The sequence below is a fragment of the Mus pahari genome, chromosome 11 (genome assembly GCF_900095145.1).
Source record: "Mus pahari chromosome 11, PAHARI_EIJ_v1.1, whole genome shotgun sequence".
NCBI lineage: Eukaryota > Metazoa > Chordata > Mammalia > Rodentia > Muridae > Mus > Mus pahari.
Window position 1 is genome coordinate 34543680 of NC_034600.1, and position 19359 is coordinate 34563038.

General features: G+C 37.1%; 1 protein-coding gene across 4 annotated transcripts in view; it reads right to left on the reverse strand.

Annotated features, from left to right (window-relative positions):
- Erbin (erbb2 interacting protein) overlaps nucleotides 1–19359 on the reverse strand; it is a 98400-nt gene that overhangs the window by 49698 nt on the left and 29343 nt on the right. For all 4 annotated transcript variants that reach the window (XM_021208599.1, XM_021208595.1, XM_021208593.2 and 1 more), the window contains exons 4-7: nucleotides 18548–18665; nucleotides 3697–3775; nucleotides 1716–1805; nucleotides 317–373 (exon numbers count right to left, since the gene is read on the reverse strand). In XM_021208599.1, coding sequence (XP_021064258.1) covers nucleotides 317–373; nucleotides 1716–1805; nucleotides 3697–3775; nucleotides 18548–18665 — 344 coding nt within the window. The remainder of the gene's footprint in view (nucleotides 1–316; nucleotides 374–1715; nucleotides 1806–3696; nucleotides 3776–18547; nucleotides 18666–19359) is intronic.

Here is a 19359-nt window from a genome sequence, read left to right on the forward strand (position 1 = left end):
TGGGATTTGAACTCCGGACCTTCGGAAGAGCAGTCGGGTGCTCTTACCCACTGAGCCATCTCACCAGCCCCCAGATTTTCTTAATATAAGACTTTCTGTCACATATAAGACTGTGGTTCAAAGAGGTATGAAATCGGTGTTATCACGCTACCATACTCAACACCAACAGGACCATACATTTTTATATTTAATAGAAAGAAGTATATAAAAACATGTCTTCCAAAATAACATACACTTGTATTTTAGATAAAGCTACTTCAGGCCTTGAGAATAAAAGACTCTACAGTGGATTTGGAAGAGCAGCACTCTGACTTACTTAGGCAACATTTTCAACTGGTTTTCTCTAAGTTCTAGTATCTGCAGTTTAGTTAATCTGTAAAATAAAGAACACATCAAGATAAAGGAATCAAAAGGAATTGCATTAACAAGTGCCACATTTTAAAGTAAAGTAGCAGCATGAACTGTATAATTACTACATGTAAAGTAATGTTGAATGGGAAAAAGATGGGGAAAAAATTTAATAGAGCTAAGCATCCTTTAATCCCAGCACTCTGGAGGCAGAGACAGGTAGATGGATCTGTGAGTTCAAAGCCAACACCACAACAGGGGTTACATAGTAAGATCTTGATCAAAACAAAACCAAACAACAAGTAACACTGTGCTCCTCAAAATTACAGTGAGAGAGAAAACACTAAGCAGTTTCTTATCTCTCTCTCTCTCTCTCTCTCTTTTTTTTTTTTGCTTTTACTTTTCTTTTTTTCTGTCCTTTTCTTTTTTGTTTTTTGTTTTTGATTTGTTTTGTATTTTTCCGAGACATGGTTTCTCAGTGTAACAGCACTGGGTGTCCTAGAACTTGATTTGTAAATCAGGCTAGCCTCAGACTCACAGAGACCCACCTGCCTCTGCCTGTGAAGTGCTCGGATTAAAGGTGTGCACCACCACAACTGTTGAGCATTATTTTAAAAACATTTTTAAATTATTGTATGTGCATTATGTGTATGTGTGGGTGTTCATGTGCCATAACACAAATGTAGAGGCCAAAGGACAACTTTATGCAGTCTGTTCTTTCCAAAGGTCCAGCTCAGGATGCAAGGCTTTTATTGGCAGGGCCTTTTCACTGGCCCCAGGCAGATCACTTTAATACATTTTCAAAGGGACAAAGTGCTTCTTCCTAATTTTCAATTCTAGAATAAATTGTATGCCTTTTATTTAAAAATACCTATAAAACTGCTTACCACTCTAGTATTATAGGACAATAATACAAATGTCTAAGAAGAAATAAATTAAGAGATCATTAAGAATCATAAAGAAAAAGTATTCTGACACTTGAGGGTGGGTACATGAAAGAGACCTCAGAAAGAGAACCTCTCTTAAAAACTTTAATTCTCAAAAGGAAAACAGCTAATTGTCAAGTCACTTTAGAACTCTGTAAATGCTAATATAGCATTCAGTGTCTCAAACACAGATGCACTGCTCACACTGAAATATCTGATCTTGCCAGCTTAAATAGCCTTTTATTCAACTGGCATTTACAATTTATTTGGAGTTGTAAATCTGCATGGAAATAAGTCAAAGAAACTGTAAGAACTGATAGACTTGGAAAATTTACAAAAGAAATTCCTATGGACTGTAATTAGTGTTACTATTTTAAAGTTGTGTGAACATTATTACAGAAGCTAACAATATAAATGTCTTTAAAATAATCTATAATTTACCTGCCAAAATTAGCTGGTAAGAATTCAAGGAAAGCATCATTCAGATATAACTGGGTTAGGTTTAGCAGCTGAGAAAACCCATCAGGGAGTCTATATAAAATATAAAAGAATTACATTAAGTACATGTTTAAGATGTCAGTCAGACTCTTGCCAAAACTGTCTCTCAGAGTTTGTATAATAAAGATAGCTTCTCAACAAATAATATTTTTTTACTATTAGTTATCTTTAAATTAAGCTGCCTTTTTCTTACAACTTACTTATAAAAATGGTAACAGCATGTCTTTGTAAAAAGGAAGATAAATGTCTTAGTAGCATAAATCTGCACAAAATATTACATTTAAAATGAGCGACACAGAATTACATGTAGGATATAACTATGAAAGAGTAGGTTATCTTATCCAACATAAATTAAAAAGGATTATAAAAGGAATTTCTAAACACTTAATAATGTAGTAAGACGAACGGTTCTTTGTTGTTAAAACTGGTTCTGTAGGATGTTAAGCTATAAACTTAGACTGTATAAACTTAGATACCAGAAGCATCAGTAAACACACACACACACACACACACACACACACACACACACACACACCACTGCACCCCCCTACACAAACTCACATGCTCACTGTGAAAAGCAAAATCTCCAAAAATGCTCAATGTCTCCAAGGATTAAACAGCCAACAGTTAAAAATCACTGGGTTTATATTATTTTCAGTTTCAACTTTTGGGTCTGTAAATGATTAAGTCTGTAGAGCTTTATAATGAGCAAAGGAGAAAGTGAACAAGTGATGACAGATTAAGGCCAGGTAAGACCCCTGTTCTTATTTTATACTTCTATTCACATCTACTCATAAAGCAAGTTACAGATGTCAAACTTGATGCCAGAAAAAAAAATCCAAATGTATATCTATTTCATCTTTAGATATTTGTCCTGGATTATTACAGGCATAAAATTCCCAGGCAGTAAATATGTCAGACTTTGACTCGTTTATTTTTCCTTTGCCTCACAACAGTCCACCATCTTCAAAACCAAGTAAGCCAACCAAAGTAAACTTTTGTAAAACTTCTCAAGGAGTAAGTATTCTAGATATTCTTTCAACATGGTTGTACTAAGCTGTGCTTCATTCTATTTACCACTAGCATTATTTCAATTTTGTAACATTTAACAGCTTTCATTCAAGAAAGCCTTTGTTTATAGATAGACATTACTATTATTAAAGAACACATACCCTCAGGTATATGTTGTAACCAATTATCTGCCTTTTTCTTTAGTTTTCTTTCTTTCTTTGTTTTGAAAGTGCCCCATCTGATTACCTGTTCAAATTATAGTCTCACTTTTACACTGACTGCGAGATCTAAAGCACTCATACTCTCTCTTTAGATCTCAAATTTATATCTGAGGTAGATGAGTCAGAAAGACTATTAGAAAGCATCTAAAACGGAATCTCTGTGGGCTGAAGAGAAGGCTTGGGGTATAGGACTACTGGCTGCTCTTCCAGAGAATCCAGGCTTGATTCCCAGAACTGACAGGTGACTCTCGAGTGTCTATTGCTTCAGTTCCAGGGATGCAAAGCCATCTTCTAGACTCTTCAGGTACCATGCACACACATGGTACAGAGACATACATGCAAGCAGCACCTACTCTTCTCTCATGCACTTATACACATACACACACTCATATATATTCTCTCTCTCTCTCTCTCTCTCTCTCTCTCTCTCTCTCTCTCACACACACACACACACACACACACACACACACACACACGTGGTATACAGACATACATGCAGACCTAACACTCATTCATATACATTCATTCACACACATACATCCATACATAAAACAAACAAATCTGAATCTCTATATAACTTTAAGACTGATATAATTTTTTCTTAAAGTAATTCTCTAAATACTACAAGATTGTTAATTGCTCTATAATTGTTACAGTAAAAAGGCAGCTTATAAGTCAGCTGAAAGACTTACTTAGAAATAGGGTTTACACTGGCCTCCACAATAGTCAAAACTTTACAATTTTTAATATTTTCTGGAAATTCTTGTATTCCTAGAAAACAATCAAATTAATAGAATATATTAGAGATACATCAGTCTTGATAAAGAGGTGTATTACAAAGGCCATAATAATAAGAGTCATTGTGGAGATTCAGAAAGTAAACACGAACTCAGGAAGAGCTCAGGAAACTGACACACCAATGTGAATCTGGCCACTTCCACAACAATCGGCTCCCTTTTAACTACCTTTCATTTGCCTCTTTATCACTGCTAACTACTTTAATTAGTTTTCCTTCCCTTTCTTAGCACTTCTGGAAATTAGTACCTTTTTTATGAACTGGTGAATGATAAAGACACAAAATGCAGAACATTTAACATTGTTTTTTTCCCTTAGGTAAAAAGAAAATTGCTTTTATTTTTTTTTTTTTCTGCATGTTCTTCAGACCAAATAAGGTAAAGAATTTCTTTTTAATTCCCAATCTGCTATACACCTGGATATTTGAAATAGACCTTAAAATTATTATCAAATTTTGTTAAAGAATTCTAAGCACACAATCATTTCCTTAGCTTATCACACCAAAAATATAGGAACAAACAATCTGTGAAATGGAAGCAGACCACAGAATAATTTTAAGTACTAGCATCACTCTACTCTGAATGCACACTAATTAGGAAAATGAATTTTATATAGTTTCAATCATTAACACAAAATCATTATCCAATAAAGTTGTCACTATAGGGTTATTTAAGATAATACCAGTTTCATCACAAAAAGATTCTACATTAAAAATAAAACACTTCCTGTAACACTAAGCACAGAGTTCTGTGTGATAAAATGAATGATGCAAAATCTACATCTAGCAAATTACTTTGGTCAAACCTCACTAATAAAGCGGGTGTGGCAGAAAGTGTACTTAACATGTGCACTAATGGGTTTAATCCCCAGCACCATTAAAGAAAACAAATCGGTCGGGCGTGGTGGCGCACGCCTTTAATCCCAGCACTTGGGAGGCAGAGGCAGGTGGATTTCTGAGTTCGAGGCCAGCCTGGTCTACAGAGTGAGTTCCAGGACAGCCAGGGATATACAGAGAAACCCTGTCTAAAAAAAAAAAAAAAAGAAAGAAAGAAAGAAAAAAGAAAAAAGAAAAGAAAACAAATCACCCACAGATGCCAAAAATTGGTAGATTATAAAGTATAACAGTAATATTGTCAGAAGGATTGCTCCTGCAAGTTACTTCTAGAAAAAGAGAATAACTGAACCTGATGAGTACCACCTAAATGAAATGCTGTAGGGCAACGGTTCTCAGCCTGCCTTCCTAATGCTGCAACCCTTTAACACCAGTGCCTCATGTTGTGGTGACCCCAACCATAAAATTATTTCATTACAAGTTCACAGATGTAAACCTGCTACTGTAATGAGCTGCAGCATAAATATCTGATATGCCGGCTCTCTGATGGATTGCAACACCTACCGGATTAAAACCACTGCTCTGGAGTCGCTAGGCGTTCGTTACCAGTTAGCCTCATCATAGGGCAAGCGTACAACTTGAATTTAAATGATGGGAAGTATCAAACAAACTCATATTAAAAGTACTGTTAAGAAAATGGCCAGGATGGTAAAAGTTAATTATCAAGAAGGGGAAGACTGAGAAACTAGGTGGAGAAATCTGTCTTAAAAGACTTGACTAAATATAGCACATGAAAGTAACAAATTCAGGTATGGATGGTGAGAATAAATATTGCTGGTAAGAGCATATAGCTACTGTGGAAAATAATCTGATGGTTCCTCAAAACGTTATATATACAGAATTACAAATGACCCAGCAACTCTCTACTACTAGGTATGCATATAAGAGCATGTAAAACATATGTTCAAATAAAATGCTGTACGTGAACACTCATTTATAATAGTCCAATGTCCATTAATAACAATATATAAGCATAATAAACAGAATACAGTATAGTCACACTATGGAATATCAATATATGATATCCCGTGAATGATTCCTGAAAATAGTATGCTAAGAGAAAGCAGCCGGACAAAAGGCCATATAGTGTATGGTTTCATTGATTTGAACAATCCACAATAAACATTTTTTGTTATCTGCAGAAACAAAGCAAAGCAAATATGAGGTTGCCTGGTGGTGTGTAGCAATTCCCTCCAAATTGAAACTTTCAATTGAAGCCTCACCAAACTTTGAAGAGTCTCATAGTTTCTCCACAAGATTGTGTACGGATAGAAAACAATCACTGGGGAGGAGGAGACTCCAGTGCAGTTTCTCTACAAGCTGGGCAGGAGGCCAGGTGATGAACCTTCCATGAGCTGTCACCAGCTTCTTGATGATGCAGTTGCCCTAGTATCCATACTTCTATAAGCAACCCCAATAAATGCACTGCCTCAGAACACTAGACCTAGGAATAATTTCTTTGAACTGTCCTTGATGATCTAATGTGGAAAAACAAACAAACAAAACAAAACAACAATAAAACATTATCCACATCTCCACAGAGGAAAGTTACACCAGAGCCTAGGAGCTACTTGACAAGGGTACAGAATTCTCTAGAGGACGGTAAAAACATTCTATGTAAGTGCTGGTAATGCTGTAATAAAATTAGAACTATACTAAATTCTACAAAAATACACAAAGTAAGAGCTCTTTTTAGTTTTCAAAACTCTATTATTCCTTCCCTTTTCTAAACTTTACATACTTTTTAAATACTAGGTTTTGTTCAGGTACCTCAAATTCAAATACATCTTTATTTTATTATTCAGCAAAAACATACCAAACACAAAGTGGAAGACATGTTATGAACTACAAATACCTGGACTTTATCAACAGTTAAAATGTAGTGAGTGGTTTGGGGAGATGGCTCAGTCAGTAAAGTGCTTATAGTTTAAGAATGAGGGCCTGAATTTTGATCTCCAGCACTTATGTAAAATAGCTGGGCATAGAACTACATGCCTGTAACCCCAGCTCTGGGAAGGTAGAGACAGGAAGAAGCCAAAGGCTTCCTAACTAGCTATTTTAGCCAAATCAGTCAGTTCCAGGCTCACTTAATCACCTTATTTCAAAGAAATAAGTAGACAGCAACTGAGAACACTGACTTCAATCTATGGCCTCCACACAAACACGTGTATAAATACAGTCTGACAAACAGCCCCCCCCCCACGTAGAAAATAAAATGATTCTACCATACTTCACTAGGGTTCATTCTCATTATCTTTTATTCATTTTCCTACTCTTTCAGAGCTCCTAAGGTTGTAAGGTATAAGATGAGCATTCATTCTTGGGGCTTAGCCCCCATGCTTATGAACTTAGTGAATCTGCCTAGCCTTAGTCATTACATAGTATCTATATGGTCACAATTCTCAAATGCATACATCTAGAACTGTTTTTATAACTTAACTCCATACCTAACAACTCATGAGAAATTGGTATCTGAAACAAGCAAGCAAGCAAGCAAATAAAAAGCCCGAGTTCCTAAGATAGACTAGAAAATGGAAATCTTCGTCAGCTATACTTTAGCCAAGGAGTTAATAAGTAGAACATATAAAGAATTGTGAAAATTAAACACATATAAACACATAACCCACAAACCTGCAATCAGTAAGTAGGTCAATGAACTTAACAAACAATTCTAAAAGAAAATGCAGATGCCCATCAGAGAAACATACATTACAACTACTTTGAGATCTAACTCACCCTAGTCAGAATGACCTACCATTACGAAAATAAATATAGGTGAGGGTATGGGAGAAAGGGATAATAAATGTACTCACTGATATAATCACCATAGTAATCAGTATAGAGGCTTCTCAAAACACTGAAAACAAAATTATCATACACCTCTGCTACACAACCTAGGGCACATACCCACAGGGTTCTTTACTTATCACTCATCTTTTCACAGTAGAAAAGAAACAAAATCAGCTCAGATGCCCATCAGCAAATAGATGATAACAATGTGGAACATAGACACAAAGGTATTTTATTTAGCCACAAGAAAAAATGAAGTAATGAAATCTGCAGGAAATGGGAAGAACTAGAAACCATTAAGGGATGTAACCCAGACTCGGGAGGACAAATACTAAGTACTCTCTGTTCTCTCTCGTGATCAACTATCAGCTTTCTTGTAAGTGTCCTTTTGACTTTTGTGTGAATGCATGTTTCTTTCCCCTGCTTGTGTATCTATATACCACACACATGCCTAGTGCTTAGAGGCCAGAGATTCCCTGGGATTGCAGTTAAAAGTAGTTTTAAGACTGGTCCAGAATGAGCCATCTCTCTAGCCTAGGCCGGCCTAATTCATGAGCCTCCTATTTCCTCCTCTTCAGCATATTCTAAGCTGCATATTCTAGGAGCTGCTACAACCTGCTAAATCCTAGCTTCTAATTGTGAAACCTGCGTATCTAAGTGGAAGTAACATGGGAATAGGGTAAGGAACTAAAACAAACAGAGCCCTTGCAACAGAACAAGAGATAATGTGGAAGGGGAACAGTGTGGACAGCAGAATATAGATGGGGAGAAAGATGGGCAAAGAGATGAGAAGGTATCTTAAGGTGGGGAATCAACCAAAACAAAAGGATTTATGAAAATGATATAAGGAAACCTGTTACTTAGTAAACTAATTGAAAACCATTCCCGACTTGTCCCTTGAAAATGCAGTGCCTACCAATCCCTCCATCTCAGCTAACAACACTCCCGCCTTTCCAGTTGGATGATAAAATCAACAAGATCATTTATACTTCTCACACTCACATGCAAGTCTCTGTTTTGTTTGTTTGTTCTTAAGGAATGGTCTCTCTCTGTGTATTTTAAGCTGTCCTGAACTCACTGTGAAACCCAGACTGGCTTAGAAACCATACAGTCCTCATGTCTCAGCTTCCCAAATGCTGAGATTACAGGCATGAGGGAGGGACCATACCCCATTTAAAAGGCATCATGAGGGCTGGTGAGATGGCTCAGAGGTTAAGAGCGCCGACTGCTCTTCCAGAGGTCCTGAGTTCAAATCCCAGCAACCACATGGTGGCTCACAACCATCTGTAATGGAATCTGATGCCCTCTTCTGGAGTCTCTGAAGACAGCTACAGTGTACTTACATATAATAAATAAATATTTAAAAAAAAAAAAAAGGCATCATGAAATGCTGATTCTACCTTTAAGATCACATGTCCATAGTTTGCCCACACTTGCTGCACTATTACTGTCTCCAAGAACTAAAACTGCATTTGAATTGATTGGTTTTTCCACCATGTGTTCAGACTCTTTATATAGTTGAGCCTAAAATCAATGTGCATACAAATGCTCAAGAGGCACTCTGTTTACTGTTTCTCCAAATTACAGCTTCTTTCTTTATTCCTATATACTTTCATTTAGCTTATTATTCTGTTCTTACTATCCGGTGTGCTCATCACATATGTATGCTATGCATACTAAAATCTTACACAAGTTAATACACTAGCTATTTTCTCCTTCTGGTGCACTTATTTCACACACCAATGTGATAAACCTCTTTACTTTCTCTAATAGTATTCCCAAAGAGGCTTACCTCACAGTACATGTGTTATCTTGTCTGAGGGAAAGAGAAAAATGGGGAAATTTTAGGTGACAAAGGAGAGAAGCCACAGCTTCTCAAAATGCCAAATATCTCTTTTTCAATTACTACATTTAGACAATAACTTTTACTTTTCGGTAGTCTGTCATTCCTAAAGTCGAGATTTTAACCAGCTGTAAGTCAAAAATTCTAACACAATTAAGATGTGCTGTATTAGCTAGCAAAATAGTCAAAACTTCTTTTATAAAGATATTTCAAGTAAGAATGCTAAAAAAAAAAAAAAAAAAAAATCAATAAACCCTAGCTTTGCCTGATCGGATTACCCTACCCCAGGCGCTTCAGAAACCACCCCGGGATCCCACATACCGAAAAGGAGGGAGAATTGGAAGACGGTTCATCTGCCACATAAGCACAAAGACTAGAGTTCAGATTTCCCAAATAAACAGTAAAACAAACCAACTAAAACCCCTGTATGCACACCTATAATCCTTTGCTGGACAGCAGGAGCTAAGACGACCCCTGGGAGTTTGTTGGCCAGCCAGTCTAGCCACATCAGTTCAGTTGGAGAAGATGTCTCAAAAAATAAAAGACAGAGCCAAGTGTGTTGACACACACCTTTATTCCCAGAACTCAAGGAGGCAGAGGCAGACAGATTTCTAAGTTCCAAGCTAGCCTGGACTACATAAGTTCCAAGGAAGCCAAGGCTACAGAAAAGACCCTGCCTTCATAAAATAAGATTAGGAGACAATGGCTGAAGATCTCTGACACTGATCTCCACATATACATGCACATGAACATATATACACAAATGCACAATAAAATGGGTGTGTGTGTGTGTCCCTCTGAAACCTTCTGAAGTAAAACTTCAGAAGTCACTGACATTTTATGTATTTGGCAATTGCTAATGCAATTAAAGGTTCTGGGGAAACCTATATCCATACTTGGGTATACTCCATCTTTTCTGAGTGCTTCTCTTTGTATTAATCAGTGTGCTTGAATCTAGGTCTAACTACCCTGTCCCCAGGGTTTCTCTGTGAAGTCTTCCATGGTCTGAAACTCAAGAGATCTGAATGCCTCTTCCTTCCAAGTGCTGGGATTAAAGATATGCACCATAATCACCGGGCTACCAATTTCTTCTTAATAAACTCTAAATTTTTTCTTCATACTAGGTTGTTCTGAGTGAAATTCCATTGTGGGATACTGAAGGACCAAGGGGCTCACATGAGTAGAGGTCTTGTACAGAATTGCCTAGCTACTATAGGGATGCCCCACTACCAATGACATACAGAGTCAGCTCATTTTGCTCTTATAAGTGCAAAGTAATTGGAATTTTGTCACAACCTACTTAATTCTCTTATAGTTTCAACCATCCACAGATTGTTGGTCATATTGAAACCAGCCAGGCATTCAGAAGGAGAAATTAATGCTCTGCTCAACCACTTCACAGGACAGCATTATCAGACTAGGCTACTCTCTAACCATGACACAGCAAGACAGGAAAAAAATCTGCTATCAACTCCAAACAAGGACAAAGCACGACTGCAGTCCAAACTGGGAAGTATAAAGCATCCCATACTTCAGGGAAGACATGATTACTGTATCCTAACCAATGATAGCATTATCCTTATCGTAGTCTGTCCTACAGTAAAGTTTAAGACAAAGTTAGCCGATCACAGCATTATTCCTGGTAGCATTCCACTAAGAAAACAATCTTTTTCTTAGACCCTCCCTAAATTACCAAGTAAACGGAAATCTAAAGCCCACATCCTTTAAGTCTTAATATATTATGAGATTCAATTAAAGTGCCATGTATAGGGTTTTTCTCTCTAAAAGCTCAAATTCTTTAATTCCATGAGTCCTCTTTCTAGTTTAAATGTGTCCTGTACAAACTGATAGTTCTCATGCTTGCAGAGCAAGCACGTTATCTAACTAAGCCATCTCCCCAAACACATTCCCAAGTACTTTAATTGTGAGCCATACACTTGGCCAACTGAAACAGAAAAACCTATGTAAAAGACCAACAATTTTGATGATAAATATCTAAAATCTTTTGTTTTTTAAATAAATAAATAATACTTGCTGAAGTTATTAATAATAAAGTACCAGCCAATGTTTTCTGCATCCTTCCAAATAGGGAATAAGAGCTAATGAACTCAAAATGGTACCTGGTTTGTTAAGATATACCTCAAATACTAAAGTTAACTGATATAAAAGTTAAAAGTTTAGAACTTCTTATCCAACATTTAGTGTGTCAAAACAAAAAAACTTATCAAAATATAAAATATATCTATCTTGGTGATCAAGTAAGCCCTAAATAAAATTTTAATAGCTTTAAGATTTAATAAAAACCATAGTTACGGGCTGGAGAGATGGCTCAGTGGTTAAGAGCACCGACTGCTCTTCCAAAGGTCCTGAGTTCAAGTCCCAGCAACCACATGGTGGCTCACAACCACCCCTAATGAGATCTACATGCCTCTTCTGGTGCATCTGGAGACAGCTACAGTGTGCTTAGATATAATAATAAATAAATCTTAAAAAAAAAAACATAGTTACTTAACATAATGTGCTGGTTAGTGTTTATCAACTTTACACAAACTAAAGTCTCATCTGGAAAGAGGTCACCTCACAATTAAGAAACTGTCTCCACCAGATTGGCCTACTGGTGTGTCTGTGGGCATTTTCTTAATGACTGACATGATAGGGCCTAGCCCACTGTGGGCAGTGCCGCCCTTGCACAGGTAGTCCTGGGGTATATAAAAAAAGAGGCTGAGCAAGTCAGATAGCAGCCATCCTCCATAGACTCTGCTTCAGTTCCTGTCTCCAGGTTCCTCTGATGATGGCTTAAACTGAAAATTTCCTTTTGATCACAGTAATTATCAAAGTAATAGAAAGCAAACTAGGATACATACTAACCTTTCATTTATACAAAATATCATGTAATCAAAAGTCCAACTAACAAAATTCAAATTTTTCACAACCAGTCACACTAGTTTACCCCAAAATACATGTTGTCTCCTTAATAAAATGGACTTGTAAATAATCCTAAGCAACACATCAGGGTTAAATACTACAGGCTTATCAAAAAATCACCTTAGCTCCCATGTACAAAATTCATAATTACATCACTTACAATGATGAGCATAAGGAATTTGAATGACTAGAATTTATTAAGCAAGGAAACAGCTCTTAACATTTTCACAGTCTCATCTCTTCCTCAACTTTATTCACCAACAATAAACAGTAGCTTCATTCAGGCATCAGTTAAAGATGAAAAGGAGAGGGCCTGGAACAGAGCCAGACACCTGTGACCCTAGCCTCAAGAGGAAGATGTAGGACTTGCCACATGCTTGAAGTCCTTATATGAAATGCTCAAGAGTGGGGAGAGGAAACTTGCAGAGTCCACCTCCAGTAGAAAGACAGGGCATCAAGTGGAGGGATGGGGTTGCCATCTCACAGTCAAAAACTCTGACCCAGAATTGTTCCTGTCTAAAAGAACTTCAGAGACAAAAATGGAGACTGAGGGAAAGGAGGTCCAGTGACTGGCCCAAATAGGGATCCAGTTCAAGGGGAGGCTCCAAGGCTGACACTAGTACTTACGCTATGGATGGTGGGCTTGCAGACAGGAGCCTAGCATGGCTGCCCTCTGAGAGGCAGCTGAAAGAGTCAGATGCAGATACTTACACCCAACCAACGGACAGAAGCCGGGGACCCCTGTGGTTGAATTAGTAAAAAGCTGGAAGAATCTAAGGAGGAGGGTGACCCCATAGGAAGATGAGCAGTCTCAACTAACCTGGACCCATGAGATCTCTCAAACACTGAGCTACTAGCTAATATGAGGCCCTTGACACATATACAGCAAAGGACTGCCTAGTCTGGCCTCAGTGAGAGAAGAGACTTGAGGTCCCAGGGAGTGGAGAGGTCTGGTGAGATTGGAGGGGAGAGGGTCCTCTTGGAGACAGGTGATGGGGTGGGGGAGTGGGGGGGNGGGAAAGGGAAGGGGAGGAGAAATGGGATGAGGAACTGTTGGGAGTGTGGATCGAGAGGGAGATAACGACTGGACTGTAAAAAAGAGCAATAATTTTAAAAAAGAAAAAAGAAAAGGAAGTAATAAAAAAAAAAAGCCACATTTTTTTTTTTTTTTTAAAAAAAGAAGGAACATTAAAGTTTGGGCCACAAAGTTAAATGATTCTATAGCAAATAGTAACAGCACTCCACTCTGGGTGTAGGTGTAGGTGTGTCTACCATGGGTGTGGGTATGGTTGTGTATCCATGTGGGCATGAGTGTGTATTGCCTGTTTTGTTTTGTTTAGACAAAGTCTCCCTCTGGGACCTAGAGCTTGCCACTAAGTTTGCTAGCCAGTGAGCATCAGCGACCCACCTGTCTGTACCTCCCCAGTGTTGGGACTTACACCACAGGACCAGGCTCTTTTGTAAAGATTCTGGGGATGGAACTCAGGTCTGTATGCTTGTGAAGCAAGCAGTTTAGTGACTCATCTATTCCTCAACACAGACAATATTTTCTTTACAGCTTATAATGGTTTGAATGAGAATGGCTCTAAGAGGTAAATCAAATGTTTGACTGTCTGGTCCCCAGTTAGTGGAAGGATTTGAAAAGGTAAGGTCTTCTTGGAGGAGATATGCTACTGGGGTGGGCTCTGAGGTTTTAAAAGCTCACTGAGGGCCCAGTGTTATTCTATCTGCCTGCTGTCTGAGAACCAGGATGTAAAGTTCTCAGCTACTATTCCAGAGTCCTGACTGCTTACATGCCTCCAAGTTCCTTGCCATGATTACACCTCCAATTAAATACTTCCTTTCATAAGGTGCTTGGTCATGGTGTTCCTCAAAGTACTACAACAATAAGTAAGATACAGCTTAAATTTAGTTGCTATACTGCAGGACATTTAACCACTAGAAACTTCACCTAAACCTAAGGTGAATGAATAAGTCAAAGCCTTAAAATAGATTTATTACTGAAAACAATGTAATAGCAATCACTTTTGCTATGTCAGAACCTAAGTGCTTTATATGGACTATGCATATGGACTACATGTAGAATGATTTATATAGCTTGAATTTAGTAAATAAATGAATATTTACACAAAGTAAAAATATATTTTTACTTCAAAGTTGTTTTTCTTTTCTTTTTCTTTTTTTTTGTTGTGTAGGTAAATACTTAATTACTGACTTGCCAAAGTTAACTGTTAAATGTGAATACAAGATAAATGATGATTCTAATTCATCCTAAAATTTATGAGAGCCAATACAAAAAATGTCTACATCTACAGACTCCTATCAGAACAAAGAGTGGCCTTGGAGCTAGGGCAATGAAATACAACCGCTGTGTACTGTCTGTGGGCACTGCTGGACTCATTTGGTGAAATTTGTTTCTAAAGATATTTTTCTAAATGTTGAAAAAAATACTTTAATACTATTTCTTATTTAGTACTTACCGAATGCTGTATTTTGGGGTAGGGCATTAAAGTTATTCTCATGTGATTCATTCATTTTTGCAATTGTAAAATATATGCTCATTGAAAAATTTTAATAGCTCACTTTTTCTTCTCCCCATCTCTGAAAGTTTTAAAAATTCAAAATACTGCCTTATGTGATAGGTACAGAAAGCTAAACAAATTTCCTTATCTATTAATAATTAATCATTCAGGAATCTATGCCTCAGTAGAATGTGGAAGGAAAAATCTTTCAAAGGCAGTAACAATTAGCATCTTTTTGTGACTTCAAAAAAAAGTCAAATTATGGATACAAGTTCTATTTTTCAACATAAAAAAGACTCATAAAATCACAACAGCATATTCAACAATGAAAGTTCAAAGCTTTCCTCCTACAATCAAAAACAAGACAAAGATCGTCCTGCTACTATGTCTATTCAGCATAGCACAGGCATGCATCACAAGATGTTTTCGTCAACTATCAACCACATAAGCAATAGTAATCAATTACCAAGGAGTTGAGAAATCTCTGCTCTCAATGCTTCAGTGTCTGAGTATAATATGTTACTCGTGTATATGTGGAGATAGTGCTGTAAACTAACCTGTGCTGCCAGTCAGAGAAAACTCTAGCCTGACAATTACAAATAGCATATAACTCCAGATCAGTGTTACTGGTTTATATATCTACTGTATTATATACTGTTACTTTCTGTAACAATTTTAAAGAAAGCTTGTTATTTGGGCCTTAAATATTTCCACAGACCTATATATTAAAAGTTTTATTGACAGCCTCTATGGTTGTTAGTAGAAACTTTAGATAGGGAGAGCCTGGTGGAAAAAAGCCAGGTGGTTAGGGCACAGGTAAAAGAAATATTCTAACATTAGTCTTCCCTTCTCTCTTTGCTTGCTGGCTGCCAAGGGATGTTGGGAGTCCTAACATGTTCCTGCTGCACTGTGCTACCACCATCCAAAAGGAATGAGGCAAGAAAGCATGGACATATATCCCAAACTGTAAAACTCCATCAGTATAAATCGTTGATCCTTACGACACTATTTCCTCAGGTATCTTGTGACTGTAGTGAAAACTTAGCACAGAACTTCCTCCTACTTACTAAGAAAGCATTTACTGTGTTATAATCCAAGTAGCATTCACATACACTCCACATTTACCACTGCTTGATTAGATCAACCACCAAGGCAGATAACCGTAAGGATGCTGTAGTTGCACTTATACCTCAGTGATATGGACTCTCTCCTTGGACCTGCTCAACAAGATAAAGGAAAGCCAGCCAATTACTCAGGGCTAGTTAAGTCATGGATCCTGAAGGAGAATCAACTCCTGCCACTGTAATAAACCAGCATGATTTCTAACTATACTCTAAATATTTGTCTCTATGCCTACAGGTTAGTACAGTCCTCACTCCTCATCAAAAGAAGTTTCTCTTTGCAGGAGACCATTATAGAAAAACCACAACTGATGAAAATGTAAAGAAAAGGCAATCGTGTGGTGCTCGGTTCCAATGTATACACCTACAACGCAACTCCTGCACCGAAAGTTCAGGGATCATTCATTGCAGAAGAGGGGGCAGAATGACTGTAAGAGCCAGAGGGCTAACAGAGTTACCTAACACAAGATTCGGACTCCTAGACATGTAAAAGAAACTACACCCATAAAGTCTCAATGTGGCTGCCCAGACAAGATCTGACCACCACCATCACCAAGAAACATGCTAACACAAAGGGAAAACAAACAAACAGTGAGACCTCAACCCTAGACAAAGAACTACAGGGGTCGAGTATGATGGCACAGGCCTTTGATCCTAGCCCTTGTGGATCTCTGTGGGCTTGAGGCCAATCTGTCTACACAGTCAATGCCAGGACAGCCAAGACTATGTAAAGAGACCCTGTTACAATCCCCTAAAACACACACACACAAATACACATGCACACATGCATGCACATTACAAATAAATTAAGAAATATGGAGAGTGGGAAAAATAGTATTCCCAAGGAAGAACACCCAAATTGATTACCCAATACTAAATGGTCAGCCCTGAAGTCATGTATTTAATGTAAGAACAATTAAGAAAAAGAGGCCATGAATTTGAGAGGGAAGAGATATAGGGGTGGGGCTGGAAGGAGAAAATTATATAATTTCAAAAAATAAAAAATTATTTTATAAAGACCACATTCTATAATGCTCATTACAACAAAATTATCTGTGATGTATTTCTCAGAGGAAGTTACATGTATTTATGCTAAAAATAATCAATTTTTTTCTTTTAAAGCAATCCCATTTGAGATAATTAACAAAACAACTAAGTACACTGAAAACAACAGAGCTCTGATGAAACAAACTAGAACTATAAATAAATAGAAAGAATGACACCCCGTATTTCCATATTAGAAGCAGCAGAACTGTTAAAATGTCCTAACCATCTAGTATCCTGTTGATCCAACGTACTAACAAAATTCTGATGACATATTTAATATCATTTCTTTTTTTTTTTTTTTTTTTTTTTGGTTTTTCGAGGCAGGGTTTCTCTGTACAGCCCTGGCTGTCCTGGAACTCATTTTGTAGACCAGGCTGGCCTNGGAACTCATTTTGTAGACCAGGCTGGCCTCGAACTCAGAAATCCGCCTGCCTCTGCCTCCTGAGTGCTGGGATTAAAGGCGTGCGCCACCACGCCCGGCTTAATATCATTTCTAATGACACAAAAATAGAAGAAAATAATCCTAACAAAATCACAAAAGACTCTGAAGCAACAGCAATCTTAACTAAAAAGAACAAAGCTATGGACCTCCTATCATTTAACTTCAAAATCTACTTGAAAGCTCTACTAATGAAAGAATCATGTGCTGATATAACAAACAAATGCCACGGAGAGGAGGGTCTATTCAATGGGACTGGAGAAAGCAGATGTACCTGGAGAGACCAAAGGATTCAAAGGACAAGACCGGATAACTGGGAACCTACTTATTAAGAAGGAGAGGAAGCCCAGACAATAATTTTCTAAAAATATATACCAAAAAGATAAACAAATACAAAAATAAACCAGTTATATAAAACTAGAAAGCTGTGCACAACCAAACAAGCAATGGATAGAGTGAATAGTTATCTGAGTGGGAGAAATGTTCGCAATGTTTCCAAGGGAAAGAGAAGAAAGGTCTGCACCCCTGTACTCAGGGCAGTACTGGTTACAAAGGCCAAGGTGTGGGGTTAACCTAAGCCTCCAGGAATAAATGAGTCAATAAAGGAAACACAGTATATATGTACAGTGAAATACTTTTCATTTTAAAAAACAGAGACCTAGTCCTTTAGAATAGGATGGAAGAAACCAAAGGACATCATGTTAAGTAAAATAAATCAGGAATAGGAGAATAAACATCCCATGATCCCCAATACTGAATATTAAAAGGCAAACTCAAACAGAATTTAAAATATTAGTTAGCAGAAGCTAGGCAGGGTGAGGGAAGCAGGACAATTAAGATGTTGATCCAGGTACAAATTTTCAGTTGGGAGAAATAAAACTGAAAGGCCCAATGCCCAATGTGGACTGTAATAATGTATTTAAAGTCTACTTTTTCCCCCAGGTGTTTTGAGGTATCATAAAATTTATATTTATAAAAAAATTCCAAGCTGAGGATATGATGCTCAATTTTATTGTATTATAAAACTTTTGAAATGGGAAAATATTTTTATATTTATGTAGAATAGATTCTATGACACTAATATATTGCAATCTGACTTTTAAACATTTGGAAAACAGAAATCCTACCAATGAAATATATCTCCAAAGAAAAGAATTTTGAGGACTTACCATTTTTGCTGACATCTAGTTCCCTGAGATTAATAAGATTTGCAATGGAGGCTGGTAATGTTGTTAAATCATTGTCTGGCAAACTTAGTTTATGTAGAGACTGACAATTAAAAAGTTGCTAGGGAACAAAGAGAAAAAGAATTCTGATTATCTTTCACATTTCTTTGGTATTCCATGGACTACTTTTTAATCCAATAAATACTGTCCATATTAAATATATATGACTATGTTCTCAGAAGCTGTTAAAGCTAAGTAGCTGTTACATATTGTAAGCTCGGGAGCTTGTCTTTCAATCAAGCTTATTCCAAATAGAAAGCCATATTGAAGAGCATCCTTGAAAAATGTGTAATTGTTAAGTCTGAGTTAGGTACATGTTAGGTTATTTGCACTGTTACAGTCAGCATCTCTCTTTTACAGGTCTCCAGACTGAGACTCTATTATGACTAACCTACAGTTTTCATATTCTGTCAGAACTAGTCATAAAAGATAACAGATTGTTGAGTACATAAAAATAATGAACAGTACATTACAAATACACTACAATCACAGCATCAGTGTGATTCACAATTATGTTACCTGGAGACCTTTATTGTTCCACAAATATTAAAGTTCTAGATTTCTCCACATTATTAAGAATAAACCTCAGCCTGTAATCCCCAGATCTGGGAAGCTGAGGCAGGAGGATTGCAATGAAGTTTGAAGTTTGTCTAGATCACAAAGTGAGATCCTGTCTCAATAAAGTTTTCTAAAACTTCATTACCTAGGACAGCAGTGGCTTTTAAATGCTTTTGAATACTGTCATTCAGAATGTT